General features: G+C 38.6%; 2 protein-coding genes across 5 annotated transcripts in view; both read right to left on the bottom strand.

Moving 5' to 3' along the window:
- Positions 1-3,665: 3,665 nt before the first annotated feature.
- ly6d (lymphocyte antigen 6 family member D) lies at positions 3,666-4,792 on the bottom strand. The gene is made up of 3 exons (XM_041812301.1): positions 4,627-4,792; positions 4,214-4,327; positions 3,666-4,115 (listed from the first exon to the last, which is right to left on the bottom strand). The coding sequence occupies exons 1-3, from the start codon at positions 4,757-4,759 to the stop codon at positions 4,024-4,026; spliced, it is 339 nt and encodes a 112-aa protein (XP_041668235.1). The 5' UTR covers positions 4,760-4,792; the 3' UTR covers positions 3,666-4,023.
- An 8,277-nt stretch (positions 4,793-13,069) lies between these two features.
- The window catches only part of LOC121518998 (P2X purinoceptor 5-like), a 31,629-nt gene continuing 18,299 nt past the window's right edge, over positions 13,070-26,399 (bottom strand). For all 4 annotated transcript variants that reach the window (XM_041801739.1, XM_041801747.1, XM_041801756.1 and 1 more), the window contains 8 exons: positions 25,145-25,241; positions 22,829-22,909; positions 22,573-22,714; positions 22,134-22,270; positions 18,953-19,046; positions 17,531-17,596; positions 17,377-17,459; positions 13,070-14,945 (listed from right to left, as the gene is read on the bottom strand). In XM_041801739.1, coding sequence (XP_041657673.1) covers positions 14,873-14,945; positions 17,377-17,459; positions 17,531-17,596; positions 18,953-19,046; positions 22,134-22,270; positions 22,573-22,714; positions 22,829-22,909; positions 25,145-25,241 — 773 coding nt within the window. In that variant the 3' untranslated portion in view covers positions 13,070-14,872. The remainder of the gene's footprint in view (positions 14,946-17,376; positions 17,460-17,530; positions 17,597-18,952; positions 19,047-22,133; positions 22,271-22,572; positions 22,715-22,828; positions 22,910-25,144; positions 25,242-26,399) is intronic.

Consider the following 26,399-nt stretch of genomic DNA (forward strand, 5'->3'; position numbering starts at 1 on the left):
CTGTGCATTATTAATCATACGACAGTGAAATGGTTCCTGTGTCGTGTTAAATGTCGTTTGACAGGCTGTGGGGGGAGGGGGCATTAAGAGGGCACACTTATTATAATAAGTTATACTGAAGGGGGTTTGGGGTCATGCGCAGGACAGCCTACTGGAATTACTTGGGCCCCTTACGGGTTTAAGGGCCCTCCTCAGACCTGATTTAATAATATAAGTGTGTGAGCCTCCTGGCTGCCATTCAGGCTCAGATCAACTTTTAGGCTAACTGGCAAAAAATTACTAACAAGAAGTAGATTTTGAGGTTGTATGCACTGCATTTTCTTGCCCTTTCTTTTCTAGTCTCCCAGCTTTAGTTTAGTTCCTGACACACCTAACCTGACACTAGATGGGCTGTTTTATATGTTCATTGCATGGATATCAGTGCTGTCCAGTGATAAAAAAGTTAATAGAATTACGAGTTGGACTAGATTACAGATAGATTTCATATTCCTTTTTGTAATTGGTTAATATATGAATTAATGTGTATATAATCATTTTTGCCTATATGTTACTCTGGTCTTCACATTAAGAGTTAATTATCAATTTACTTGTCTCTTGTTTACTTGTCTCTCCTCCTTCAAAACTGTGATGGGGCGATGGATAAGGATAAGATGTGAATTTATCTTTTAAAAATAATTCTTAAAACATAATGACAGTGTATTAAGGCCATCTCAGAATAAAATAAAATGAGGATATGTTCATTTTTGAGAAAAAAAGAGGCTGATTTTGGAGGGAAACTTTGAAATATTTGAGGTTATAAAGATGTTTATTTATAAGAAAACAAACTAATGCCTTAAATTTTGACATTAGATACTCATACATTTCAAGTTCAAAACTGTGTAAAGTAAAAAAAAAATTAATTTCTTGTGAAATAATGACTTTAAACATGCAACTTGTCTAGATAATCACTATTATTTTTTACTAAAGTGGCCCTGAAGCAGCATCATGATAATGGATAGTTCATACTGGTAGATATTTTGTCCAGAACAAGTGTATGTGGTGTATTATGTTGAGGTTTGCTCAGTGAAAAACTACAATTGATGTTTAAATTTCTCAAGTGGGTCTTAGGGGGGCTTAGTGTTTCTGAGATTTGAGTCAGGGGTCCATAAGGGAAAATGTTTAGGAATCACTGCTCACTGTCAGTATTTCAGCTCTCAGTCTCCACGGGCTATGTGTCTCCTCTCTCTGCCTCTTCACGTGTTCTTTTTTACTCTCTAAAGGTACGTTGAAATTCCTTATGAGTAAGTTTTAATCAAACCCAAATTCAGCGTATATGGATGTAGTACAGCAGCAAACTTATACTTACCTACTTCAAATACTAATTTTTGCCACTGGTATCCAATTTTTGTTTCCTTTAACCCATTTTTGCCACTTTTTAACCACTTTCCACCATTTTTCCTGCCCATTTGAACACTTTTTGCCTTTTTTGGCCCACTTTGGCCGCTGTCTTCCCAATCTGTCTCTTTTAACCCATCTACAGGCCCGCCCCTGCCTATACACAGACTACGCTTAGAGCGTTTTTTGTTTCAATAAAGAATATGATCGTTAAAAGCAATGATCATTTTTGAGACTTTTTTCAGATAAAAGTTAGTTTTGCAGAAAGACGCAGGACTCTGTAATCCTTGTTGATGACTCTTTTATATGCATCTAACTCAGGATGAATTACAAAGACTTTGTATTAATCATTAGTGTAATAATATTTCTTCTAGGTGTTTTAAGATAATTTTGAATGACCATTGTTAAGTGTAAGGGCGATGGTGGTCGGCAGTGTTGGGGGGGCCTCATATAGGGGTCTGCTTAGGGCCACGCTTTCATCAGGGGCAGCCCTGTCCATTTTGGCCTCTTTCGACCAAGCGGCAACCTCCGGTCCTGAAAAACGAAGCCAATGCAGAAGTGCAAAAAATGGCAACTGTCCACTTGAGGCTGGCTGCAGGAACACCGGAAGTCCCGTCTGGACACCTGTTAAAAAGCCGTTTTTCACACTAGAAATTGATCCAAAGTTTGGTTGAGACATGATTTCAGTATGGAAGCCGCCACAGTTTGGCTTCAAGAGCTGTTTGAGTCTGCCTATTGTAAGCAGACATCACACAGGGTTTGTCTAGTTCAGGGATTTCAATTACAAATTCAACAGGGCCAAATTTTAGAATCGAGAAATGTAGCCGGGCTGGACATGTTCAAAGCCCAGTAAGCAGCTGGTAATGTCAAATTTTGAACCAATACAGATCAATTTGATGAAAAATATGCACTTTTATTCATAGTCTCCCTTTTTACTTTGGCAACATGACAAAAACACATCAAGAAGTGCATAAAACATGACAACATAGCTGTATTTGAACATAACCTGCAGTAGTAGAAATGTTTTTTTTTTCCACAGGAAAAGAATTAAAATAAACAGAATGAAAAAATGAAATGAAATTCTGTAAAAAATAATTTTGGTCACATCTTACCTAGGCATATCTTAATGTGCATAAAAACTAAAGTTGCACATTTACAGCTACAGTTGAAAAGGACATGTTTCGGTATTTTGGGGCAACTTCTGTCAGCATCACTAGCCACGCTTCAAAACAAAGCAGTGCACTGTAGGCTGACTGTGGCTAGGCTAAGCAGAGTGTTGCATTCATGGTCTGAATTACTGTGGAAATTTATGAAAACTTACAAAACAGGTTGCCCTCTGCAACTTTCTTTCTTTCTTTCTTTCTTTCTTTCTTTCTTTCTTTCTTTCTACAGTCTATGCTTTCAATCCATTTTGCCTCTCTCTAACCACTGTTTTCCTCCAATTTTTGCCGCTTTAAACACCATTTTTGTTTCCAATATCACAATTATTAGATAAATAAATCCAGTTCTTTCTACTTCATCATCTGGCATACTGATGTTTGTGCACATGATGGATCACCCTTGAAGTCTGACATAATTTTCCTAGTGGTTTTGTTCAGTGTACCTGTCCATATTGTTAACTTTACCCCCCCAAAAAAGAGAGGTTTTAAGAAAACGCGATGATAAGAGTGGTTGTTATTCACAGCAACTATAAAATATTATCACAGATTACCTTTACATTACATTTGGCCCCCAGAAAGCTCTCCCCTTTTCCCCACCTTATGGGTGGCCTTGGTTCTGAGCAGGATGGTCCTTGTCCCATATATTGACATTAATCACTAGATGACACTTGACTGATTATGGGTCAGATCATCTGACAGCTGATTACCCATCATGCTCTGATCACGTCAGTCAAGTGACACCTGTCAGTTAATCGCAGCCCGCTTGTGCACATCAGCGATACCTATGACGTCAAAAACCACAAACCAAATAATTACATTTACTCCAGTTACTGTGAATGACTGGCTTTTTATGTCCGTGTTCTTTTTGCATACTTGAGTAGGGTAGCCTTGTATTCTTTCCACCTCTGCTTTAATTTATACACACTGTGGCACTGAGCTCAAACGCAAAACACTCAAAAAGTTGGCAACCCTAACCTGCTCATGCAAACATTTCACTCACATGCCGTTTTGAGCCTGACTACAAGAATTGGCCATTTTCCTGTGTCACCTTTATAAAACACAATAACGTCAGCACGTTAGCAATGAAATCCCGGCTCATCAGGACTAACAAAAGACAGCTCAATCATTTGATCATTTCAAATATTTATTCCTTTTTAACAGAGATTTCCTAAAAGTCATCAGGCTTACATCACAGCAGGGACAGAGACAGCGACCCACATTGCAGACGCCGCTGCAGTGACCCACTAAGTGACATCAGGAAGGGATTAAGTGAGTGCTTATGTGCATGTGTGTGTTTTTGCCCCACTTCCTACTCATAGATTACAAATATTCATAGCTGTGGCCATCGGGGTGAGTGGATGGTCACAGATAAGGCTACACAGTTCAAGTTTTGTAAATACAGGGTTCAGATATTTGGAGTTAACAGAACATCTTCAGCATCATTTGGATCTCTCATCTTCTCCACATGGATCAGGTGGCTGGTTGATGCCTAGCTGCTGTTACATTCACTTTCGTTGCAACATGTGATGTTATCATTTTCAGATGCGCAGGTTGCAGCTGAAGCACAACCACGGATGACAACTGCAAGAAAAACAACAATATTAAAGAACCACCCCTGTCCAAAATCAGTGTTTTATATACAACAAACTGGTAAAAAAAAGAAAAAAATTCCTACGTACCCTCCGTACCCTCTGTTGTCTCAACTTTGCACCAGGGTTCATCTGCTGGACAGTCAACCAAATTTTCACAAATGTCACCTCCTGTACAGGAGTAACAGCGGATAGTGTGCACAACTGAGGAGACAAAGTAGGTTAAAATTAGTTTCCATTTATTAAAACATGAAGTAGCACAGAAATATGGTTCTAGATTTAAATGAGGCAGGAACCAAATTAACTGAAAAGTTTTATGCAATCAAGACTTTGAAAGAAAACAGTTTTTCCTCAAATGTTACACATCTGTCATCAATCCAAATGATCCAGTTTTGTTAAACATGTTCATATTAAAGTACGTCACCCACTGTTTACTTAATTGAATGCAATATAGAAACACATAAGATACACAGAAATGCAATGTGAAGTAAAGTTCTCTTTACCTTGAGTGCTGCACAGCAGCAGCAGCACAGTGACAAGCAGGAGCTTCATGATGTCAGAAGGTATGAAGTATGAGGCAAAACTCGTCGCTCTGGCTCTTTTATACTCACTGAGACGCACGCCGGCACATTCCATCCTAGAATTAAGTGTGTGCTTCCTTGTACGCAGTGATTCCTGTAAACCTATTGTTTCATAGAGGCAAAAAAAAAGAAGAAACACAAAACAAAACATGACACCGCCTCAAAAACATTTGTTCCTTTTAGCTCACGCCTTCCTCTTAAGGCTGCAGACGTTCTTAACCACAATCAAGTTACTTTTTAACTGTAAACTTTTATTATTCCAATGAGTTATTTTAAACAAATGTCAGCGAATTATTTTCATTAAATTTTTGCTCCTTTGTTGAAAGTTCCCAAATGTAAACTTTGAGTAATGTTTTTTGATGCTGTGTGGGTTGTGCAGGAATGTCCTGGTGTTTCTTTCTCTGGTCTTTAACTTTTTTTATTTTTCTCTTGTCTTTATTTCAGCTTCTATGTAAATGTTGTGCATAAGGTATGGCTATTAAAAAAAACAGATTTAAGCTGTAAAACAATTCTGTGGGACAGAAACATTTTTTTACTATCTTTCTCCTTCAATGTCCTCCTCTTCTGGATTAATGCATTCACTGATCAGAGCAGTGCAAAGCTCTTCCTCGAACCCCTTTTATTCTTTTAACTTCCTACACAGACTCTAAACATGTTCCTTTGAGCACAGATTTCATCTTAAGAAAAGGGAAAAAGCCACACAGTGCTAGATCAGGATGGAGGGTGATCAAGCACTGGGATTTGTTTTTGGGACTGAAACTGCTTCACAAAGAGTGCAGTGAGAGCTGGTGCATTGTCTTGAATTTTTCTCTGTCGTCTGACTTTTTCTCTCAGTAGTTGTGTTGATTTACCATTGACCCTTCTGGAACCCACTCCTTCAAAATTATACCCTTAATGTCAAAGAAAACAACCAATATGACCTTGACTTTGAACTTTCTTTGCCGTACTTTCTTCATCCTCTGTGACAATGGTGTTTTCCAATGCGTTGTCTGCTTTTGTCACAGGATAATATTGGAATATCTAAGTTTCATCACATGTAATCACTCTTTCTATAAAATGTGCATTTCCTTCAGTTTGTTCCAAAATGTCTCCACAGATTTGCTTGTGATTTTCCTTTTGATCAGGAGTCAGAAGTTTTGTGGAAGGCTACAAAAATAATGCTGCACTGAAAGTTGGTTTCACGTGGGGTTTGCAGAAAACTCTGATGTTTATAGCTTCCACAGATCTGTGCCTTGCAACAATCCTGTCTCTGAGCTTTGCAGGCAGTTTCTTTGACCTCATGGCTTTTAGTTTTATTGTAGTTGTTTAAGTCAGTTGTTTTAGTCTCACTCTTTAGTCTTCAGTCTTTACTTTTAGTCCAAACATTTACTCACTTTCCTAAATCTGGTGCCAAATCATGGTGGTGTGTTCTATGCAGCCTGTTAAACCTGGGTCCCTGCTTTCTACAGCTGAGCAGCAGAAGAACAACACACGTTTTGACAGATTTTCCCACACTGGAGAAATATCATGGATTTTGAATGTCTGATGAAACTTACTTTTTCTCAGAGTTTTTTTTCATCAAAGATCTATTTTTTGCTATTCTTAGTCTAGTTTTTGTCTTGGAAAAAAGGTAGTTCGACGAATTAACACTTCTCAGTGTATGGGATATGAATAACCAGGTTTCTCTGTGTGCATGTAAACACAGTATCCTGGATATGATGAAAGCCTGGACTACTAAACTAAAGTCTATGGAAACACACTCACTGACAGCAGCTGCTAAATTTTGAGAACATTTTTTTTATAGATTTGATTTTTAAGTTTTCTCTCTTTGCTAAATGTAACCTTCGCTGTTATATTTATTGATACCTATTATTTACATGTGGGTTCGTGATTTTTCAACATGCTTCATTATTAATGATTAATTCTTATAGTTGTAAAGCACTTTGAACCAGTTTTGTGTATGAAGGTTGCTCTATAAATAAACTCGCCTTGCCCTAACATTTAAATCTGTCATGCTTTTATTGACTCAGATGGTGTGTTACAGTAAAATCAGCTTGTTTTTAACCTTCTTCTGTTTAGTACTATTATTTAGGTTGCATCCTTTGATTATAGGCCAACCTTATGCATATATACCTTCCAATTTAAAATTTTAGAGGTCACTTTCTTTTCTTCAAGCTTTGGCTCTAAAGAAGAAAACAAGGCTTGGTTTTGGCAGGTTTAATTAGCGAGACAACATCTACAGCAGGACTTTACTAATGTGATTAGTTTGGCCTAGTTTCCTTGCCTGCTGGACAACATTTTAATATAAGGCCATAAATTAAAGTAACTCAGTTTGAGATAATTGGTGAGGGTGTTGCTCCGTGTGCCAGTCTTTGTTTATCTTCAGCAGTGAAGCAAATAGAAGCACCGCCTTTCAATAGTTTGGGGTTAATACTAAAAGAAGTACTAAAGTGAAGGTAAAGTTGGCATTGCTATACCAGGGCTCGTATAGGTTCATAGCTATGTACTTCTGTCCAAGCCATTCTTGTACAATCATAATACTTCAAGAATATTTTAATGGGTTTTTCTTCAAACTTTATTCTAACATTAAAATAGGGTGAAGATGAAATTCTGTACCTAATAGCAAAGTATGTGAAATGGAAATAAATCTCATATTTTAAGAATAAAAAGTCATGAGGTTGTCTTATCCTGGCCTCAAACATTAGAGAATGGACATTAATTTTCCAAAGCACTGTATATGTCTGCCATTAAAGGGTTAATTAATTCTCTTATAAATCAAACTTTACAGTGACAGGTGGCTTTGTGTTGACTGCCTTTCTATGTGCATCACTTTAAAAAAACACACCGATAATCAGCAGAATTCCCGCATCACGAAGCCTCACCCTCCACAAGTCAAGGCCACAAAGCATTCACATTTCTTGCAGGCATCCGGCTCATATTCTTTGATATAAAAGCATTAGAATTTCTGATTTTTACATTTTTATTTATTTAAATTTACATAGTTATAACTTAGAAAAAGTGGTCAAACAATGTGTATGGAATAGGTAAAATTTGCCGCAAAGTTACAAGCATAAATAACCTTTTACATTACAGCACCTATAAAAAGTATTCAACCCCTTTGGATTTTTGAACTTTAACTGATTTTATATTGTCAAAGTAGAACCAGATTTCTGTTGACCTAATTCAACAGAGGTTCAGCCAACTGGTGCCTAGTAGTCTCACAGTTAGTGAGGTGGGGATCACCTGAGTGCAGGTGATGCAATATAAAGACACCTGTGTTGGCTACCATTACACCATGAAGACAAAAGAACACTCCAAGCAACTCAGAGAAAAGTTCATTGAAAATTATAAGTCAGGGGATGGATTCAAAAAAATTCCAAGGCACTGAACATCCCCCAGAGTTCAGTTAAATCCAAGAAATGAAAGGAATATGACACATGTGTAAATCTGCCTGGATCAGGCCGTCCTCACAAACTGAGAGATTATGCAAGAAGGAGACTAGTGAGAGAGGACACCCAGACATCTATGACTACTATGAAGGAGTTACAAGAGACTCTGCAGACAACAACTGTTAGCTGGTTCTTCATCAGTCAAGGCTTAATGGGTGAGTGGCAAAGAGAAAGCCACTGTTGAAGAAAACTCATTTAATCTGGACTCAAGTTCACTAAAAGGCATACAACTCCTCACTCAAGTGAAAGAAAGTTCTTTGGTCTGATGAGACCACAATGTTGTTTTTTCACACAAGATACTAACCTTGCGAAGCAGATGGATACACCTGTTTCTGTGTTTCTCATTGGTGAATCCATCTTGTGAAGCTCCTCTCTGAACTGTTCGGGCCCGGTTAGAAAGTGACAGGATAATCGGTGACGAGGGGCAGTACTTTCGGGCGCGGCGGAGTTGTGATGTAAGCAAGCAGCAACAAGAGGCCGGTGCAGTTAGACATTAGCGTGGATGCTGGTGCTTAAGCGCCAGTTTTATCAGAACTGAATGACATTTCTTCGTTAAAAGAAGAACAAAGAACAGCAGTGAGTTGTTTTCTTTTCAAAAATGACAAAAGTCATGTACTGACATGTCTACAGTCACCATGGTTTATGTTAGAGCCTTGCACTGGAGCCCTAGGCCCGAGGGGCCCGACAGCCCGAGGGCCAGGCTTCGGGCCAATGATCATATCATTACCTCGGACACAGGCCGGGCTCAGGCTCTTTTGTTTTAAACCTGCCAATAAGAGCAATGTTTCGTGTTTGTGTTTAACCAATTTAAATGGCAACACTTGAACATAGCAGCCGCTCTGCCCCTCCCTTCCCGCTCTACGTGTCCCAGCCAGCGGTAGCAGCAGCGAGTGTGCTTTCAGCGCAGCTGGAAGAGTGATGGAAAAAAGGAGGACTGGACTTGCCTCTGAAACTGTGGATGCTATTCTTTTTCTGCATGATGCCAAGTAAACAGACTGTTCTTCTTGTGGTGTTTAAAGAACAAATTTGCCATGTTAAGCAGCTCACTGTTGTTGAATTGGACGTCACCATGTTCAACATTGATTAATAGTTCTACTATAGAATAGAATAGAAGTGTTTATTTGTTAATAGGCCTACTATTGCTGCAATATGCAGGTCAGCTGTTGCACTGCACTGCTGCATCGCGCGCGCCTAAAAAAACAAAACAAAAAAAAAAAACAAAGTCGGGCTTGATACGGGTTCGGGCCTGATAATTCTGAAAACCTGTCGGGCCAGGCCGGGCTAGGGCTCCACCCCCTCGGGCCCAGATAATAGGCCTATGCAGGGCACTAGTTTGCGTTATGCATTTCTGTATGGAGTTTACTCCTCGGTAGCGTCACGTGTTTTGTTGCCCTGATTGGTCCATAAAGATGTGACTGACGGAGCGTTCACCCAATCACGCTTCAAGTTTTTTTTCAAAGTCTCTGCCCTTTCCCAAACGCTGTCCATGAGAGGTTTACCAGATGGATGTGTGAAACACATCCATCTGGCGTGTCAGGTTGACAAGATATTATGTTTGGCAGATACTTCCCCAGGGTTCAGTTGCTCGTCACTGTCATGCTGAAGATGCTCCCCACATTTAAGACTTCTCTAAGGTGGCCCTATTTTATTCCAGTCACACTACTGTAAAAACCATCCCAGCCCTACATCTTGACCCACCACTTTAATCGTATTTAACCACAGGACGCTGGTTCTAGTTCTTTTTAGAACTTGTTGCTGGTGAAACAACCAATTGCTTTATCTTCATCAGTACATTTGAATATGGAGTCTTCACATATTTGACTTCACTGACAGTGAAGAAAGGTGGTTTCATGTTTAAGCCTACTGCAACAGATCACACCCTCATTCATTCAGGTCAGGTAAAATGGTACTGTTTGTGTTTATTGTTCTCTGAGATGCTTTCGGTTCCATCTCTGCTCTACTTGTTCTTCAAGTTTTTCTTTTACTGGAAGATGGATCAGCGACAAATATGTTAGACATCTGGACCATCAACCAACCTGTACAGTCATATTACACCAGGTGTACCCAAGTAAGACAGTCAGCTGTGTTTACACGGCTGCACAGCTAACAGCACATGACGAGTTGTCATTACCACCACCAACCACCGAGCAGATGCCAGGTTTTCATAGCTCATTTCAAGGAGAGAAAAAGTGACAACAACCCCAGGTGTACTGTCTAAAACATGCTGTCTTAGATTATATGGGATCAGGTTCTTTGGATCAAGTTACAAAGAGAAACTTAACACTGTTTCCTTGTTGCCAGCACAAGAACGTTCCTGTACTGGACTGAACTGTACCTGGCACAGGTGATTACAGAGATAGATCAAATTGCTTGGCGCCATGTATTCCAAAGGAAATCATTATAGGTGTGTGTGAAACATGAGTTTTAGGTCTGAAATTACTTACAGAAGTGAAGATGCATCATTTTTAAGTACAGCCCCAATTTAAAAAAGTTGGGACACTGTGTAAAATATAGATAAAAACAATGCAATGATTGTCAAATTTTATAAACCCATATTTTATTGACAATAAAACACAGGCAGCATATCTGATGTTGACACTGAGATATTTAGAAAAATATTAACTCATTTTGAATTTGTTGGAACCAACACATCTCAAAAAGTAGGGACGAGACAAACAAAAGGCTGGAAAAGTAAATTGGCAACAGGTCAGTCACATGACTAAGAGGCAGAGTCTCTCACAAGTAAAGATGAGCAGAGGTTCACCAATCTGCAAGAAATTCCATCTAAAACTTGTTGAACAATTTCAGAAAAATGTTCCTCAATGTAAAATGGTAGGGACTTTCTATATATCTCACCCTCTACACTACATGATATATAAAGATTCAGAGAATCAGGTAAAATCTCTGTAAGCAAGGGACAAGGCTGAAGGTCAGTATTGGATGGTCGTGATCTATGAGACTTCAGACGGCACTGAATTAAAAACAGGCATGATTCTGTATTGGAAATCATTGCATGGGCTAAGGAGGAAGGCAAATGTGAAAACGATCCAGTAACACCACCATCTTCTCTAAGCTAGAGCTCATTTAAAATGGACTGAGGCTGAATGGAAAAGTGTTCTATGGTCACATGAATCAAAATCATGGAAACCATGGATGCTGTGTCCTGTGGACTAAAGAGGAGAGGGACCATCCTTATCAGTGCACATGTCAAAAGCCTGCATCTCTGATGGTATGGGGATGCATGGACAGCTTCTGGAAAGGCCCTATCAATGCTAAGAAGTATATAGAGATTTTAGAGCAACATATGCTCCCATCCAGACAACATCTCTTTCGGGGAAGGTCTTGCATGTTTCATTAAGACAATGCTAAACACATACAGCATCTATCACAACAACATGGCTTCACAGTAGAAGAGTCCAGGTACTGACCTGGCCTGCCTGCAGTCCAGATCTTTCAACAGTCGAAAACATTTGGCATGTCATAAAATGAAAAACCCAGCAAAGAAGACCCAGGACTGTTCAGCAGATAGTATCCTACATCAGACAAAAATGAGACAACATTCCTCTCCCAAAACTCCAGCAACTGGTCTCCTCATTTCTTATATGTTTTTGAGACATCCCTACTTTTTTGAGATGTGCTACTGCAATCAAATTCAAATTGAGCTCATATTTTTCATGAAATGGACAAATGTCTCAGTTTCAAAATCGTATGTGTTAATTTTCTATAGTGAATAAAATACTGGGTTTTGAGATTTGCAAATTATTGCATTCATTTTTTTATTTACATTTTATACAGTGTCCCAACCAATAAAGAATTGAATATTCGGCTATGTCCTGTAGTTCTCTGACTTTTTACCAGGAAAGAGAGGCTTAAAAATATTACATTCACTTGCTCTGATTGCTTTCAGCTAAATGGAAAAAGGTCTTGTATTAGTGTTTGCCTAAAGCCCCAAAATTACTAAAGTGGCCCTGGCACAGGGGAAATACGTATCTCAGCAGCACTCCCTCATGAATCTTTATATTGCATACAATATGCTTAAAGGGAATTGTTATATACAGTGCTTAACAAATTTATTAGACCACCTGTCCCAAAGACCATCCAGCATCATGAAGTGCTTTAATGCGGACTCTTTCATTGTCAGTGAGCTCTCTACATTTTACCATTTTGAACAGGAATGAGGAATTTCAAACTGAATACACCTTTTTAGACACAAATTTGAGCTGGCTCACTGGGCGTCTCTGAGAAGTCAGAAATGAATCAGGCATAACATTCAACCACTAAAACACATTTTTCTCTTCAGGAATGCAAGTAAATAACTATAATTTGACATATTAATCAAGAAATATTAATGTGCTTTACAATTTTTTTTTTTCAGTTTTTTTTTAAATCAGTAAATTTGAAAATTCATGGATAAAAATAATAATTATATTTTAGCATTAAAAATATCATTTGGGTTAAAGAGCTTCTACATATTGGTGTATTAACCATTGCAGAAACATAAAAAATGATTTTGGTGATTACCAATGCTGTTGATTTAGGCCAGCTGTGGCATAAACCTTAGTTTGGTTAGGGTTAGGTTGGTCCAATAAATTTGTTAAGCACTGTATATTAGACCAGTGGTTTTCAAATAGTCTTCAAGTCTTGGTGTGCCGTACTACAACTATACAATAACTTAAGTTCAGTCAGGACCACTTTGTCAACAAAAACATGATGTGTCATATTCATATGACTGTTCTGGTATCCCACTGCCCTTCATTGAGCCTACATGGAAAGCATCAAGCAGGAACGACACATATCCCTGCTTTTCCTCTTCCTACAAGGAAAGCATTGAGCTTTTATTTTGTGAATTTCTGGTGCTAGGATTTCAATATAATCATCTAGTTTCTTATAATAAAAAATAAAGCCACAATTCACACAGTTCACTTTATGATGTTTCACATTTAAATCTTTATTGGTACATTTACAAACAAGCAGTGTGAATTCATTCAACTGAAATCACAAAATATCGGAAATGAAGATGGAGAAAAACATTGCCAAGAAACACATTTGATATTACAGTCAAGATTTTTTTTTTTTTTAAATCAGTGCAAGTATAAAATCTTGACAAAAATGTTACATCTCATAAAAACTAAACTTAACTAAAAAGCCCAGCGGTAAAAACTAAACAGAAATCGAAAACAAAAAGTGATAACGAAATCATCTGGGGGAATGATTTGGTGGTGCAGGTAAATGGGATGAAGGAACAGCGCAGTTATGTTGTGTTCGGACAGGGATTAGGGACCAGCTTGGCTAACTAGCATCTTTGAGTCATCCCACAATGCATGACCAACCATGCAGGACATTTGTTTACCTCTGCAGTGGGAAAAGGAGGCTGTGATGTTATGGTGTAAGGAAAAACCCCTTTACTGAAGTGTTCTTTGGCCTGAATTTAATACTGCAGTGTGAACACAAAATGAAACCATGGGGAAAACTCAACGATGTGTCATCATATTATCTGAATCAGAACAAAGCAAACAAGCTGTAGCTATAAAAGCATCCTAGACGCATTGAGTCATTCTGAGAGTCTTGTTGTCTAAACACCTTAAGTTTCCATAAAGGGTCCAGAAAAACCACTTGGCCTGAAATAATGAGCCCCTGCTGCAGTACTCTTTTACTTCAGTGACCCTAATGATGGCTGACAGTAGAAATGTTGGTGATAAGAGAGTCAAATCCTTCAGAGAAGTATGTTGTGTTACAGAGCTGACAGCTGCCCATAGGTGCATAATGTGTGCATGATGACAGATGAGTGCACTTGACAGGAATGTGTCAAACCACAGCGTGATAGATGGGAGGCCTCTGTCAGGAAAGTTAACCAGAGCTCATGTCCTTTTTAAACCTGGCTTGTTTAACCTATGGCTGCAAAATTGGGTCAAAAATTAGGTTGTTTTTATTTGAAATGCCTTTGTTATTAGAAGTTGTTTTTATATATGCCAGGAATGCCTGAAGAATGTGTGCTAGGTATCATCTAAGTTTATTTTAAATAAATATTTTAGACAGATTATGTTGTAAGGAGGTGGTTGCAGCAGTGGCTGGGAAACACTGACGATGGCCTTGATGAAGACCTGAGACGGTCGCAATGTGGCAGCAATTTGTTTTCATGTTAAAGGCATTTAATAGAAAACCTTTAGTGTGCCTTGGGCCTTTTTAAAGACATTTGCTGTTTGAACCCACCTGAGAGTCAACTAATGTTTGATTTATCTGGAATGTCTCTTTTTCTTGTTACAGCATGATGCACATCATTCCTGACCCACAGATATCATCCAATAATGTATTTATAGCATATATTTATTTTTACTATTGGTGCTAAATATATAATTTAATCTTCCTTTTTTAGATTCAGTTTCATTTGGAGTAGCACTACATCTACTTTACACCTCTGCAATTATTTCTAAAACTTCAAGTCCAGTGTGTGATTGTTTTTCAGTGTAATGTGGACATTTCTGATATGTTGTTACTTCTTCTGTGTTTGCTTACTGTCCTGCAGTCTTGTTCCCGTTCATGGGCGTAAAAGGGGCATAGGAAAAACAGGAAAAGTGCGTATGAGCTTCCAGCTTACAAGGACATGGCATTCACCAATTCAGGAACACAGGTGCAAATAATTCACTTAGAAAGTTTCTCTCTTCCTGAAGAACAAATTAAAGTATTAAGAAGATAGTGGTGAATGAGGCACGATGATGTTAAACTCCTCTTGTTGAAAATGATTAGGATTTCAGATTTTCCTGCTCCATTGCATCCTGTCTGTCAGCACTGGGATCAGCATTGGATTTCTTACTTCTGTGGATCAGAAGCAAAACATGAGTGAAACATCAGAAGCTAAAAACATGTTAGAAATTTACTTACGGAGATAGGTTTAAGCTCCAGGTCAGGTAGATACTCCAGGTCAAATATTATTCAGACACAAATAAAAGTTATTCAGTCAAATACTTGCTTGAGTTAAAGTAGAGTACTTGCTCTTAAAAACGTGTTATTATGCAAACTACTCTAAAAATAGGGATAGAAAATTGTATTGATAAGGATGCCATTGTGGTAAATGGACTTGAGCTTCTGTTTTTCTTGTTGTTAAACTACTCAAAGTGCATTAACACCACAGGTCACACCAACCCATTTACTCCAGTATTCCCACACTGGTGGCAAAAGTTGCTGTGGAGAACTGGCCATCAGTATTAGCTATTCCCATTCAAACATCAATACACATTTACATGACACTGATGAAGCAGCGGGAGCAAACTGAGGTTGTCTTGCTCAAGGACAAATTGTCATGTGACTGCAGGAGCCAGAGATTGAACCCACGATCTTCCAATTACAGGATGACCGTCTCTACCTACTGATCCAAGGATCCAAGTCCTTATCAGTACTACTCTGCTACTTTACCATTGTTTGTTGGAAATACAAAACATTTTTAATGGAGCTGAGTGGCAGCTGAGTGGAGCTTGAGTTATCGTTAAAAGTGCTATGATTTGATCTGTTATAAGCCAGTGTGATGAGTGCATGCTACCCTTAACTCAGCCACAGTCTTATTTCTGCGAGCCAACAGTCAAAGGTAAGGGCTGATGGTTGGTTTTGCACCAGTGATAAGATAAAATGTTGAGACTCAATAGAACTATTAAGCTAGAATGTAACTGATTCTCAGGTTTTGAAAAATTGCAGAACTTTCAAACTTTCATTTTTTTCAGGGACAACAGGATGAATGTTCTAGAGTGGCAGAGTCAAAGCTCAGATCTCAATCCAATGCAGAATTTGTGGCTGAGCTTTAAAAGGGCTATAAAAATTCGCGTCTGATTTCTGTGCAGCCTGACAGAGATTGGACAGTTTTGCAAAGAAGGATGGAGTAAAATTGCAGTGTCCAGATGTGCAAACCTGACTGAGACCTGTCCACACAGATTCAGTGCTGTGATTTAAGCAAAAGGTGACTCTACTAAATACTGACTTGAAGGGGATGAATATTTAAGCAGTTACTTTTTTACATTACATATTTTTATGTAATTAACATCACTTTGTAGAAAACTGTTTTCACTTTGACATTAAAAAGGGTTTTTTTTAGATTTTTTTGTCAAAAAGTCAAAGTATTTTGTCCATGACTGATATATAAAATCAATATAAGGGTAAATCATCATCATCATTTTCTAGGCACTGTATTATTAAAGTGCATGAGTACGGTCAAGAATACATAGGCCATCATCCTGCTACAGTATGTTTTATAAGGAACAATTATTTACATTTTTAAACTCACATGATATAGATTTACTGATTTGCATCTGAAAAATAAAGTGGTAAGACCTGCTGACCAGGAAACATGACAGCCAAACTTAAGACTGTGAGAAAATATTCACATATTTTGAAGAAGCTATATCAGCAGGTGCAAGGCCTCTATAACTATGCAAACATAAGTTTATCATATCATGCATTATCTTGGTTCTGATATTCAGAGTTCATGTGACTCAGCAATGCTCTCACAGGATTAACACTGAGTCTGATTTTGGAGGACTGTCTGTCCACCTTTTGCTAATTAGAAAGCACATAATCCCACAGCATATCCAGGCACAGCTCTAAGAGAAGATAGATTATGTGCCTAAATCATAGCTGGAAGTGTTTTGCACGTATTATCACTCAAAACAGTCTCCCCTGTCATTCCCTTTAAAAGTGATGCCTGACATGCAAAGTAGATGGATTGGGTTGATTCTGTGTCTGCCAGGTAGAGTCATCTTGCAAATGACTGGACCAATCAGAGCTATTTGACAAGGAACAGACAGTACCTTCAGGCGTGGTTTAGTTACTGCAATTGCACTCCTGTAAAAATGGCAGCCAGTGGAGAGACTAACTTTGTCAAAAGTTGGATTTACCAACTGGCTCCAATGATGGCGAAAAATCACTTCCACAGTCCACTACATGATTTTTTGCTCTGATTGGCCTGTAATGAGTCAGATTCTGCCCTTCCCAGGAAAAAATAAATTAGAAAAACACTAAAGATGTGTTGCCCAGTGAGATGAAAATTATATCCTATACCATGGGGTAAGCACAACTTAAAAAAAAAAAAAATATATATATATATATATGTATATATATATATGAGTGAACAATGTAAAACCGACAGCTGTGCTCTTGGCCCTAAGGATTTGTTGGATCATATCACTCTTATGAAAGCTAATATTAGGTTAAAGACAGAACTTATCAAAACCCAAAGACTCATAATCTCTGCTTCTCTCACCTGAATCCTTCAAACTTCCTTTCTCTGTAGGAGTCACCCTTCTTTATCAGGTAGAGGAGGACCATGTCACAGAAGAACGCTCCCTGTTACATGATAGTGTGATTAAATGGCCAACACAAATTTCAAAATATGTCATTTTATGATTGGTACTTACAGCCCCCATCAAAGCCAGGCCTGCTGCAACATTGATGGCTGTTGGTACGATGCTGAACATCCCCGCCTGCAGAAAACAGTGAGACAGAAGATCATTTTAGAAATACAAATCAGAGGGTAGGCTTGCATCTGAAAGTGGTTTAATCATCGCTAGTGTAAAAGAACAGAACAGTTTTTTCAGCTGTTCTTTATCATAGCAGTCTACTAATTCTCATGTCTACTGATAAATTCATCTAAATGTTGTATGCATCAATAAAATAATGTTACATGGGTGTGTTAATGTGTATCCAATCCTGTCCGAACCACACTTTCGAACACAATAACTCAAAGAGCTTTGAGGTATTTTCTTCAACATTTTGCACCAAATTCTTTCTAAAAATTCTAAATCAAACGCATGCCAGTCAGGAGGAGAGCTACAGGGGAAAGCATTCAGTGTGGTTCTTTGTTCTTCCCTTAATGAGGAAATGCTGTCCCATTCTGATAAAACTGCCGCTATAGCTACATCCGTACGAATCTTCTCAACTATACCGTCCCTGTAGCTACTGCCTCTCTCTTCCCTAACGACACTGGTCAGTTCTGACTTCTGACAGGAAGTGAGTGTTCCAGCTTGAAGCTTTTGGAGCTGGATGTGGTATCAATTCACCTGCTCTGCAAAGTTACATTGTGGTGGTCACTGGGCCTCATTTTTATCAAGTGATATCGTAATAGTGCTGTGTTAGATTTTCTTAAAGTAAATGTCCACTTCAACTCCAGGATTAAAACCAGTTAGATTCTGGAGGTCAAAGTCCAACAGGCAAGGTGATGATGATGTTCATCCCTTGCTTGTAAAGATTCTACAAATCACTCTGAAAAAAACACCCAGTGCTTTTTCTTGACCCACCACTTTACTTTCACTTTCTGGCAATTGTAAACCTCATGGGGATATGTATAAGCCACAGGTGGTTATCTCTGTTAAACATTGGTCAAATCTTTTAGTCAACAGTATGACCATAAATCAAAAATGACAACACTTCTTATACCAAAGTCTTGCTCCCTGCTTGGAGATTCTCCCTTATACACAGATATCTAATAACAGATTGTATGGCAGAGCAAATACAAACACTCTTAAAACCTTCACCATTCGGTTTAAAATAATGTAAAGAAACATGATTTGCCTCATGTATATGAAATACTTCAGTAGACTCGGTTAATATAAATTAGGTACATTTTAATCTCTAACTAAAGCCAAAAGTGGAATCAGGACAGTTTCAGTGCTGCTTTAAAACAGGATAATAATACTAATAATACATTTTATTTATAAAGTGTTTTTCAAGAACTCAAAGACACTGTACAAAAGTTAAAAGACGTTACATGCCAAAGAAATATAGGATGTTAGCTGATGCTGCCATCTGATGGTTAAATGCATTAATTACAGTCAGGATACCTTTCCATGAACCATGATGGTAAAGCGGAGTCCATAGACTTTGAATAGAGATCGATAGCTCTCACCAGCAGCATTCTTGAAATATCGGCTGTGTCTGTTAAGGAAAAATAAAAGATAAAAAGACAACACAGCAAAGATCACGCAAATCAATAATATCAAAATAGAATAAAAATTATATTAAAGACTTTTGTATCATATCTTTGTTCACTGCTTAAAATCGGTGCATGTTAGGAGGAAACTATTCAATTGTGCAACAAAGTTTAAGAAAGCATCTACAGTCAGGGGCTGTTTTACTGGTTTGGTGGCCTCAGATAGAGACCAATATGAGGCCCTTCAACTAAAAGCTATGAAGTGAACAAAATATTCTGCAGCATCTCCTCTCAGGCAACAAAGCCTGAGAATCACCAAACATACCTGGATATGAAATATAAACACCCAACAGTACATGCTCGTTACCTCTTACAAGATTACCATGAAAACTCGTAACATGTAAATATTTTAACACGTCTCTAGTCAAAGATTGACACATACAACAAAAATATACAGTGCTTAACAAATTTATTAGACCACCTGTCATATTTGTCTCAGAGACCATCCAGCATCATGAAGTGCTTTAATGCGGACTCTTTCATTGTCAGTGAGCTCTCCATGTTTTAACATTTTGAACAGGAATGAGGAATTTCAAACTGAATTCACCTTTTTAGACACAAATTTGAGCCGGCTCACTGGGCTTCTCTGAGAAGTCAGAAATTCATCAAGCATAACATTCAACCACTAAAACTCATTTTTCTGTTCAGGAATTTAAGTAAATAACTATAATTTGACATATTAATCAAGAAATATTAATGTGCTTTACTATTTTTTCAGTGTTTTTGTAAATCAGTAAATGTGAAAATTCATGGATAACAATAGTAATTATATTTTAGCATTAAAAATATCATTTGGGTTAAAGAGCTTCTACATATTGGTGTATTAACCATTGCAGAAACATAAAACATGATTTTGGTAATTACCAATGCCGTTAATTTAGGGCAGCTGTGGCATAAACCTTAATTTCGGTGGTGGTCTAATAAATTTGTTAGGCACTGTATACTCACTTTTGGCTCAGTACCCATTCTTCTTAGATCATAGTTTTTATGTACTGCACATCATTTTAACTTTACAGTTATCCACCAATTCATTGAATCAGCATTTCTATAGGGATTTATCTGACTATCATTTGCTTGATTGGAAAACACTTTGTAAGTTTTTGAGTGTCTTGAACCATACTAGGTCCTCCCCAGGGACTTTTTCGGATAATCAAACTCCACTTTGATGCTACTTGATTCACTCTTTGACTCCTCTGTACACTAGGGATACAAGTCTTGATCACTGAAAATCATTTAAGATACAAAGATAAGGATGAAATTATCAGCCTGCCTATGAAAATTTAAGTTTATCCCAAGTATTTATCAAGAGCTGTTAAACAGAGCAAGTATTTCCTAACACAGCTTTTCCAAACATCCTAGTTTTATTTTGGATGCTTAGATTATTTTACTTTGCACACAGAAACAACATTTTCCACAAATAACAAAAACTACAAGGGTCTAAACCAGGCCTATTCAATTAGAGGCCCGGGGGCCACATGCAGCCCAGAACTAACCCCCAGCCTGTGGTCATGCCAGAGATGCAGAGGGCAACCTGTTTTGTGGGTTTTCATAAATTCCCACAGTATTTCAGATGGACAGAAGTAGCCCCAAAGTACAGAGTATAAGATATGTCCTTTTCAACTGTAGCGACAACTGTGCAAATTTAGCTTTTATGTAGTTTATGACTGGGTAATGTCAAGTGGATCCTTGTTTGAGGTCACAGATGAGGCCTGTATCTCAAGTTAGACCCTTCATAGAGAGGAGGTTTGGGCCTCAGGCTGAGACTCTGCTGTAAATAGTGTCTCCTTCTTGCTGTAAAACAGCCTGCAGTTGTTTGTTGTAGTTTTCTACAAGTCTCAGACATGTCTCCTGAGGAATTTTTCTTTGGCCAGTCTCTCAAGCTCCTCCAGATTAGATAGTCTTCAGGCATGGACCTTGGTCTTCAATTCATCCTACAGATTTTCAATGGGATTCAAGTCAGGGTTTTGTGCAGGCATAGTCGCTAACGCTCACCTTGGTCTTTTGGAGGAAGTTCTTCAACAGGAGTCATGCATGTTTTGTGTCGTTGGAAGACAAAGCAACGACCCTGACCCAGTTTTGCTACTGACTGCTTGAGGTTTTCTCTCAAACCTTCACATATCCTTCTCTCCCCATGACTCCTTCCACCTTTACGAGATTCCCAGTTCCAGATGCACTGGCGCATCGCCACAGCATAATACTCCCACAACTGTCTCTAGCAATGTCTCATCTGAACAAAGATCAAGCTTACAGGATGCAGAATCTTTCTTGTTGTATTTAGCATACTTCAGTCAGGCTTGAAGGTGTCTTTTCTGCAAAAGTGAAGTTGTTTTTGGTCCGAAATGTCTCAGTCCATTCCTGTACAGGGCTCTAGTGATGGTTTTCTTTTAGACTACAATTCCTGACTTGGCTAAGTTGTTCTGGGGTTTTTAGACACATCTCTCGCTCTGCCAGTCTTGTTATAGACTTGTCGGGCTCTCTTTGAATTTCTTGATGATACTTCTCACTCCAGTTCTTGACACCTGGAAACGCTGCAATAACTCTGTAGATCTTTCTCCTGCTTTGTGAGCATCAAAAATTATTTTTTTCAAGTCTAAACTGATTTCTTTCGTTTTTTGCCATGATGCTTTCTCCCTCAGTTTTAACCTGATTTTACCAGTTTTGAGCTTTACAAAGTTAAAGCACATCATTGTACAACAGTGGTCTGTGGTGTGGCTCTACAATAAGGTCAGTTCTAAAAGGGGTTAATAATTTAGATCCTGCAAGTTTTTGTTTTGTGTGAAATAATTTTGTTACTGTGTGCAAAGTAAAATAATATTAGCATACAAAATCAAACTAGAATGCTTGTAAAAATCTGTGTTAAAAATCCTTGCTCTCTTAAAAAAGCACTTTAGGAAATACTTTGAAAAAGTGACATTGTTATTACAAATGTTATTAGTTGGGCTAATAACATTTGATGCACACCAAACTTGACTATCTTAAGACCCCTTATAGCACGAGCCTCTTAGCTGCTGCCTAGTAAAGCTGGGTCTCACCTGAAGTTAAATCCAACAGCAATGTTTGTACTGGAGATACTCCTGTCGAGGCGAGTAAAGTGGTAAACTGGATGGCAGTTAGAGTAGCCTTTATCGAGGTCACAGTCCCACTGGATCATTATGCCAATGGAGCCACCCTGGAAAACACAACGCACACTGTCATAATGAATGTGGCTTCTTTAACACTCCAGCTAAACATGGTAAACATTTTGCTACCCTTTACATTTACAGACATTAAAGTCTATGAAACATGAGCATAAACATACTGATCCTCAACTGATCTGCCATAGTACCGGTGTTGACATTAGAAAGAAACATTACCGAGTAACCACTTGCAGTCACATTACTGCAAGTGCTGAGGTAAGTAACATTTTAGCTTAAAGGTCTGGATCTATTTATTATTATCTTTACTATTTGCACAAGAAAAGATAATACTTACAAATGTGGCCATATCCTGAAAGTTGTATCCGGCTCTTCTGGTGATGTCTCCCAGGCGGAAGATGGGACAGTAGGGGTGAAGCTCCTCATCGTATCGGCATTTCTTCAAATAGGAGTTATCATTTGTTTCCAGAACATTTGACCTCAGGGTTAAAAAACACACAACATATAAACATTTACTTCTCTCACTGCACATCTCAGTTTCAGTTGACAGATCAAGATAATTCATGCAGAGGTCAATGAGCGTGATTTCTTACTTTGAAAATGCAAATTTTGGAAATAGAATGAAGTTCTTGATGTAGATGGTGAAGTTTTCTGCATTTGGCAGGAGAGGTCCTCTAGAAACAAACAAGCAAAAAACTCAGCGAAAGTTTTTTTGGTGTCAGACTTCGTGCATTTTTGTAATAGTTCAAACTAAGCTGCCTTCTAAAGGATTTTGCAAATACACAGGCCATTCAGAAAGTATTCAGACCTCCTTCACTTTTTTAGTTATGCTATGTTGCAGCCTGATGCTACAGTAGGAAAACATGTTCTCATTAATCTACTCTCAGTTTCTATAATGACAAAGTTAAAATAGAATTTAGAAGTATTCAGACCCTTTACTCCTCCCAAGCTCAGTCATTCAGTAACTCCTTGTATTTTGGTATCAACCTGGCATCCATACAGCGATTACAACTTGTACAAAATGCTGCAGCACCATTGCTTTGCAGGCATTAAAAAAAAGGGATCATATAACACCTATACATCACTGCCCTGGCTTCCTGTTCAGTTTAGAATACCCTAAAAAATTCTTCTGTTTGTATTTAAAGCTTATCACAACACTGCTCCCAGCTACATCACTGAACTAATATCACCATACAACACAGCAAGGCCCCTCAGATCATCACTTCAAGGACTTCTTACTGTACCAAGGTCCCACAGAAAAACTTTTAGAGACAGGGCCTTTTCAGTCGCTGTACTGAGGTTGTGGAACAGCCTCCCATTACATATTAGATCTGCTGGTTCTCTGGACTGTTTTAAAAAACACTTAAAAACTCACTTTTATTCTCTCGCCTTCTCGTAAGGTGATTTCTGCCTCCTTAAGTTTTAACCTATTTTGCTAACCTGTTGTTTGTGTAAGAATATGTGTGTATGTATGCATCTACGTCTGTCTGTTTATCAGTGTATGTTGTTGGCTGTTGCAGCTGCTGGCATGCTGTCTGTGGTAGTTGGGGTTCTCAGCCATGACTCCATCCAATAATGGCTGTGGAAGTCCTAGTGTAATGTGTTTGTGCTGTCCAGACACAAACGTGCCTCTACTTTGTTAATCTGTCTTTTAAGTTTTCTGCCACGTTTTTATCTTATCATTTGGTGTGCTCCATATGTTCTTAATTCTTGTCTAATTCTATTCTAAGTTTTACTGCTGTACAGCACTTTGGCTCAAACTCTGTTTGTATTGAAAGTGCTCTATAAATAAAGTTGAGTTGAGTTGAGTCGAGTCAGGTTGGACAGAGACCATCAGGTCTCTCTAGAGATGTCTGATAGGGTTCGAGTCAGGATTTTGGCTGGGCCACTCTGGGACATTCAAAGAGTTGTCCCTCAGACACTCATGTGTTGTCTTGACTACGTGTTTAGGGTCACGGTCATATTCGAAGGTGAGCCTTCGGCCCAGTCTGAGGTCCTGACTGCTGTGGAACAGGTTTCCTTCAAGGATATCTCTGTTCTTTGTTCCATTCAGCTTTCCCTCAACCCTGACCACTCTCCCAGTCTTTGCTGCTGAAAAACACCCCCACAGCATGATGCTGCCACCACCATGCTTCATTGTTAGGATGGTATTGGGCAGCTGATGACTGGTGCCTGGTTTCCTCATGACATAACAGTTTAATATTGGTTTCAGTCGGTAGAATCTTGTTTCTCACGGTCTCAGAGTCGTTCAGGTGCTTCCTTGAAAACTCCAGGAGGGCTTCCATGTGTTCTGCACTGAAGAGAAGTTAGTCCCTCTGCCATTAAGCCCAAGAGGGGCTGCAGTGATGGTTGTCTTTCTGAAATGTTGTTGCATCTGCACACAGGATCTCTGCCACAGGGACCATCGGGTTTCTGGTCACCTCTCTCACTAAGGCCCTTCTCCCCTGATTGCTCAGTTTGGCTGGGTGACCCGCTCTTGGAAGAGTCCTGATTGTGCCAAATTTCCTCCATTGGAGAATTATGGAGGCCACTGTGCTCTTAGAAACCTTCAGTGCAGCAGATTTTTTTTTGTAGCCTTCCCCAGATATGTCCAACAATCTTGTCTCTGAGCTCTGCAGGCAGCTCCTTTGACCTCATGGCTTTTTTTTTTTGCCCCGATATCATTGTCAGCTGTGAGGCCTTCTATAAAGAGGTGTGTGCCTTTCCAAATCATCTCCAATCACTTTAATTTATTACAGGTGAACTCCAGTTAAGATGTAGAAACATCTCAGCAATGATCAAGAGTAATGGTGTTTTTGTAACAGGTCTAAATATTTATGTTTCTGTGATATTCCTGAAAACTTTCTGGATGCACTGTACATCAGACCATATCTAATACAAAATATCATTTTTTGATGGTTGTTCCTTACTGTGGTTTAAAGTTTCTTTCAATAGGACACCAGCTGTAAATCTCACAGGTACCAGTGGAATTTTTGTCCTTTTGCAAGCATCGTCCGCTCTTTATTCCTGCACAAAATATAAATGTCATCAAACACGAAACTCATTACACTAATCTGAACAGAGAGACACGAGGAGAGACTCTTTACAGATCCAAAAAAGGTCAACCAAGCTCCAGCCTTGCTAGAAAGCTTCCATAAGGGCTACAAAGGCATGGATAGCATCAATAGAATGGAGCAAATGCTAGCTTTAAGCTTAGAGGAATTATTTCACTTCTAATAACCTGTGTCAATTCTTGTCAGATCCAGTTTAGGATTGGTACATAAACACTTGTGCAATCAATACCACCATTTTCAGCAGTATTGGACGTATTTCTGATACAATCTGGTATCAGAATCAGAAGAACCCTCATAGCATTCAGGTTATAGACTATTTAATAAGGCAGAGTTGGTGCATATATGATCCAAACTGTTGCTCAGAAAAAAACTTGTTTTTCTACCAATTTTTCCTGGAATCAATGTGTGCAGATGTATGCTGTGCTTCCTACGGGGGCGCAGTAAAGTCATCTGCATTTCCCAGTGTTATGAGTGTCAGACTCTAAAAATTAATATGTTGTACACAATTTCTACAGTCTCACACCAAAATTCAAGCTTTTTTAAACTTTCTTGGACTTGGGACAAGAAAGACAAACACCTTTAGTCAACGCATGAGTTACAAAGGAGAGCTATTCTGTTATGGTACTGAGTCAAACCATCCCAGTACAAAGCTGTCTGTAAAGATTTGACAGCAGCTCTGACACATTAGAAGGAGCATGCAGGTCCACTCATAAAATCAGAAGGAACAAGCAGAGAAAAATGGGTTAATTTATGCCATTTACTGTAACAAAATCACTCTGTAAGGTTAGGCTAATTTAATTACCTGCCCTACTCGCTGGTAAGTTGAACAAATTCAGCTTACACTGCTCAAAAAGTAGCTGCATTATGCTGGTGGTGAGTGATAATTTCCCATCCTGCATGGCTGAGATAGGTTTGTAGGTTCCAAACTTATGAAGCTAACTTTACAAGAAAAGGGATGTTTTTAGCACAAGATGGATATTTTTAATTTTCTGTATAAACCTGAGGCATAACTTGGGCTAGATGAGACAAAGTGATACCAATAGCAATATATCCTGTCTTATTGTTGCTATCCGTTAAGAATTCAATCTGCAAGGGTGCACAATTTCTATTG

The sequence above is a fragment of the Cheilinus undulatus genome, linkage group 2 (assembly GCF_018320785.1).
Source record: "Cheilinus undulatus linkage group 2, ASM1832078v1, whole genome shotgun sequence".
In the NCBI taxonomy this organism is placed as follows: Eukaryota; Metazoa; Chordata; class Actinopteri; order Labriformes; family Labridae; genus Cheilinus; species Cheilinus undulatus.

Excerpts from the sequence above, each read along its gene's own strand:
- ly6d (XM_041812301.1), bottom strand. The coding sequence starts at position 4,759 with ATGGAATGTGCCGGCGTGCGTCTCAGTGAGTATAAAAGAGCCAGAGCG. Across the intron at positions 4,328-4,626 it reads GCTGCTGTGCAGCACTCAAG|TTGTGCACACTATCCGCTGT; the intron begins GTAAAGAGAACT and ends TTGTCTCCTCAG. Across the intron at positions 4,116-4,213 it reads GACAACAGAGGGTACGGAGG|TTGTCATCCGTGGTTGTGCT; the intron begins GTACGTAGGAAT and ends TTTTTCTTGCAG.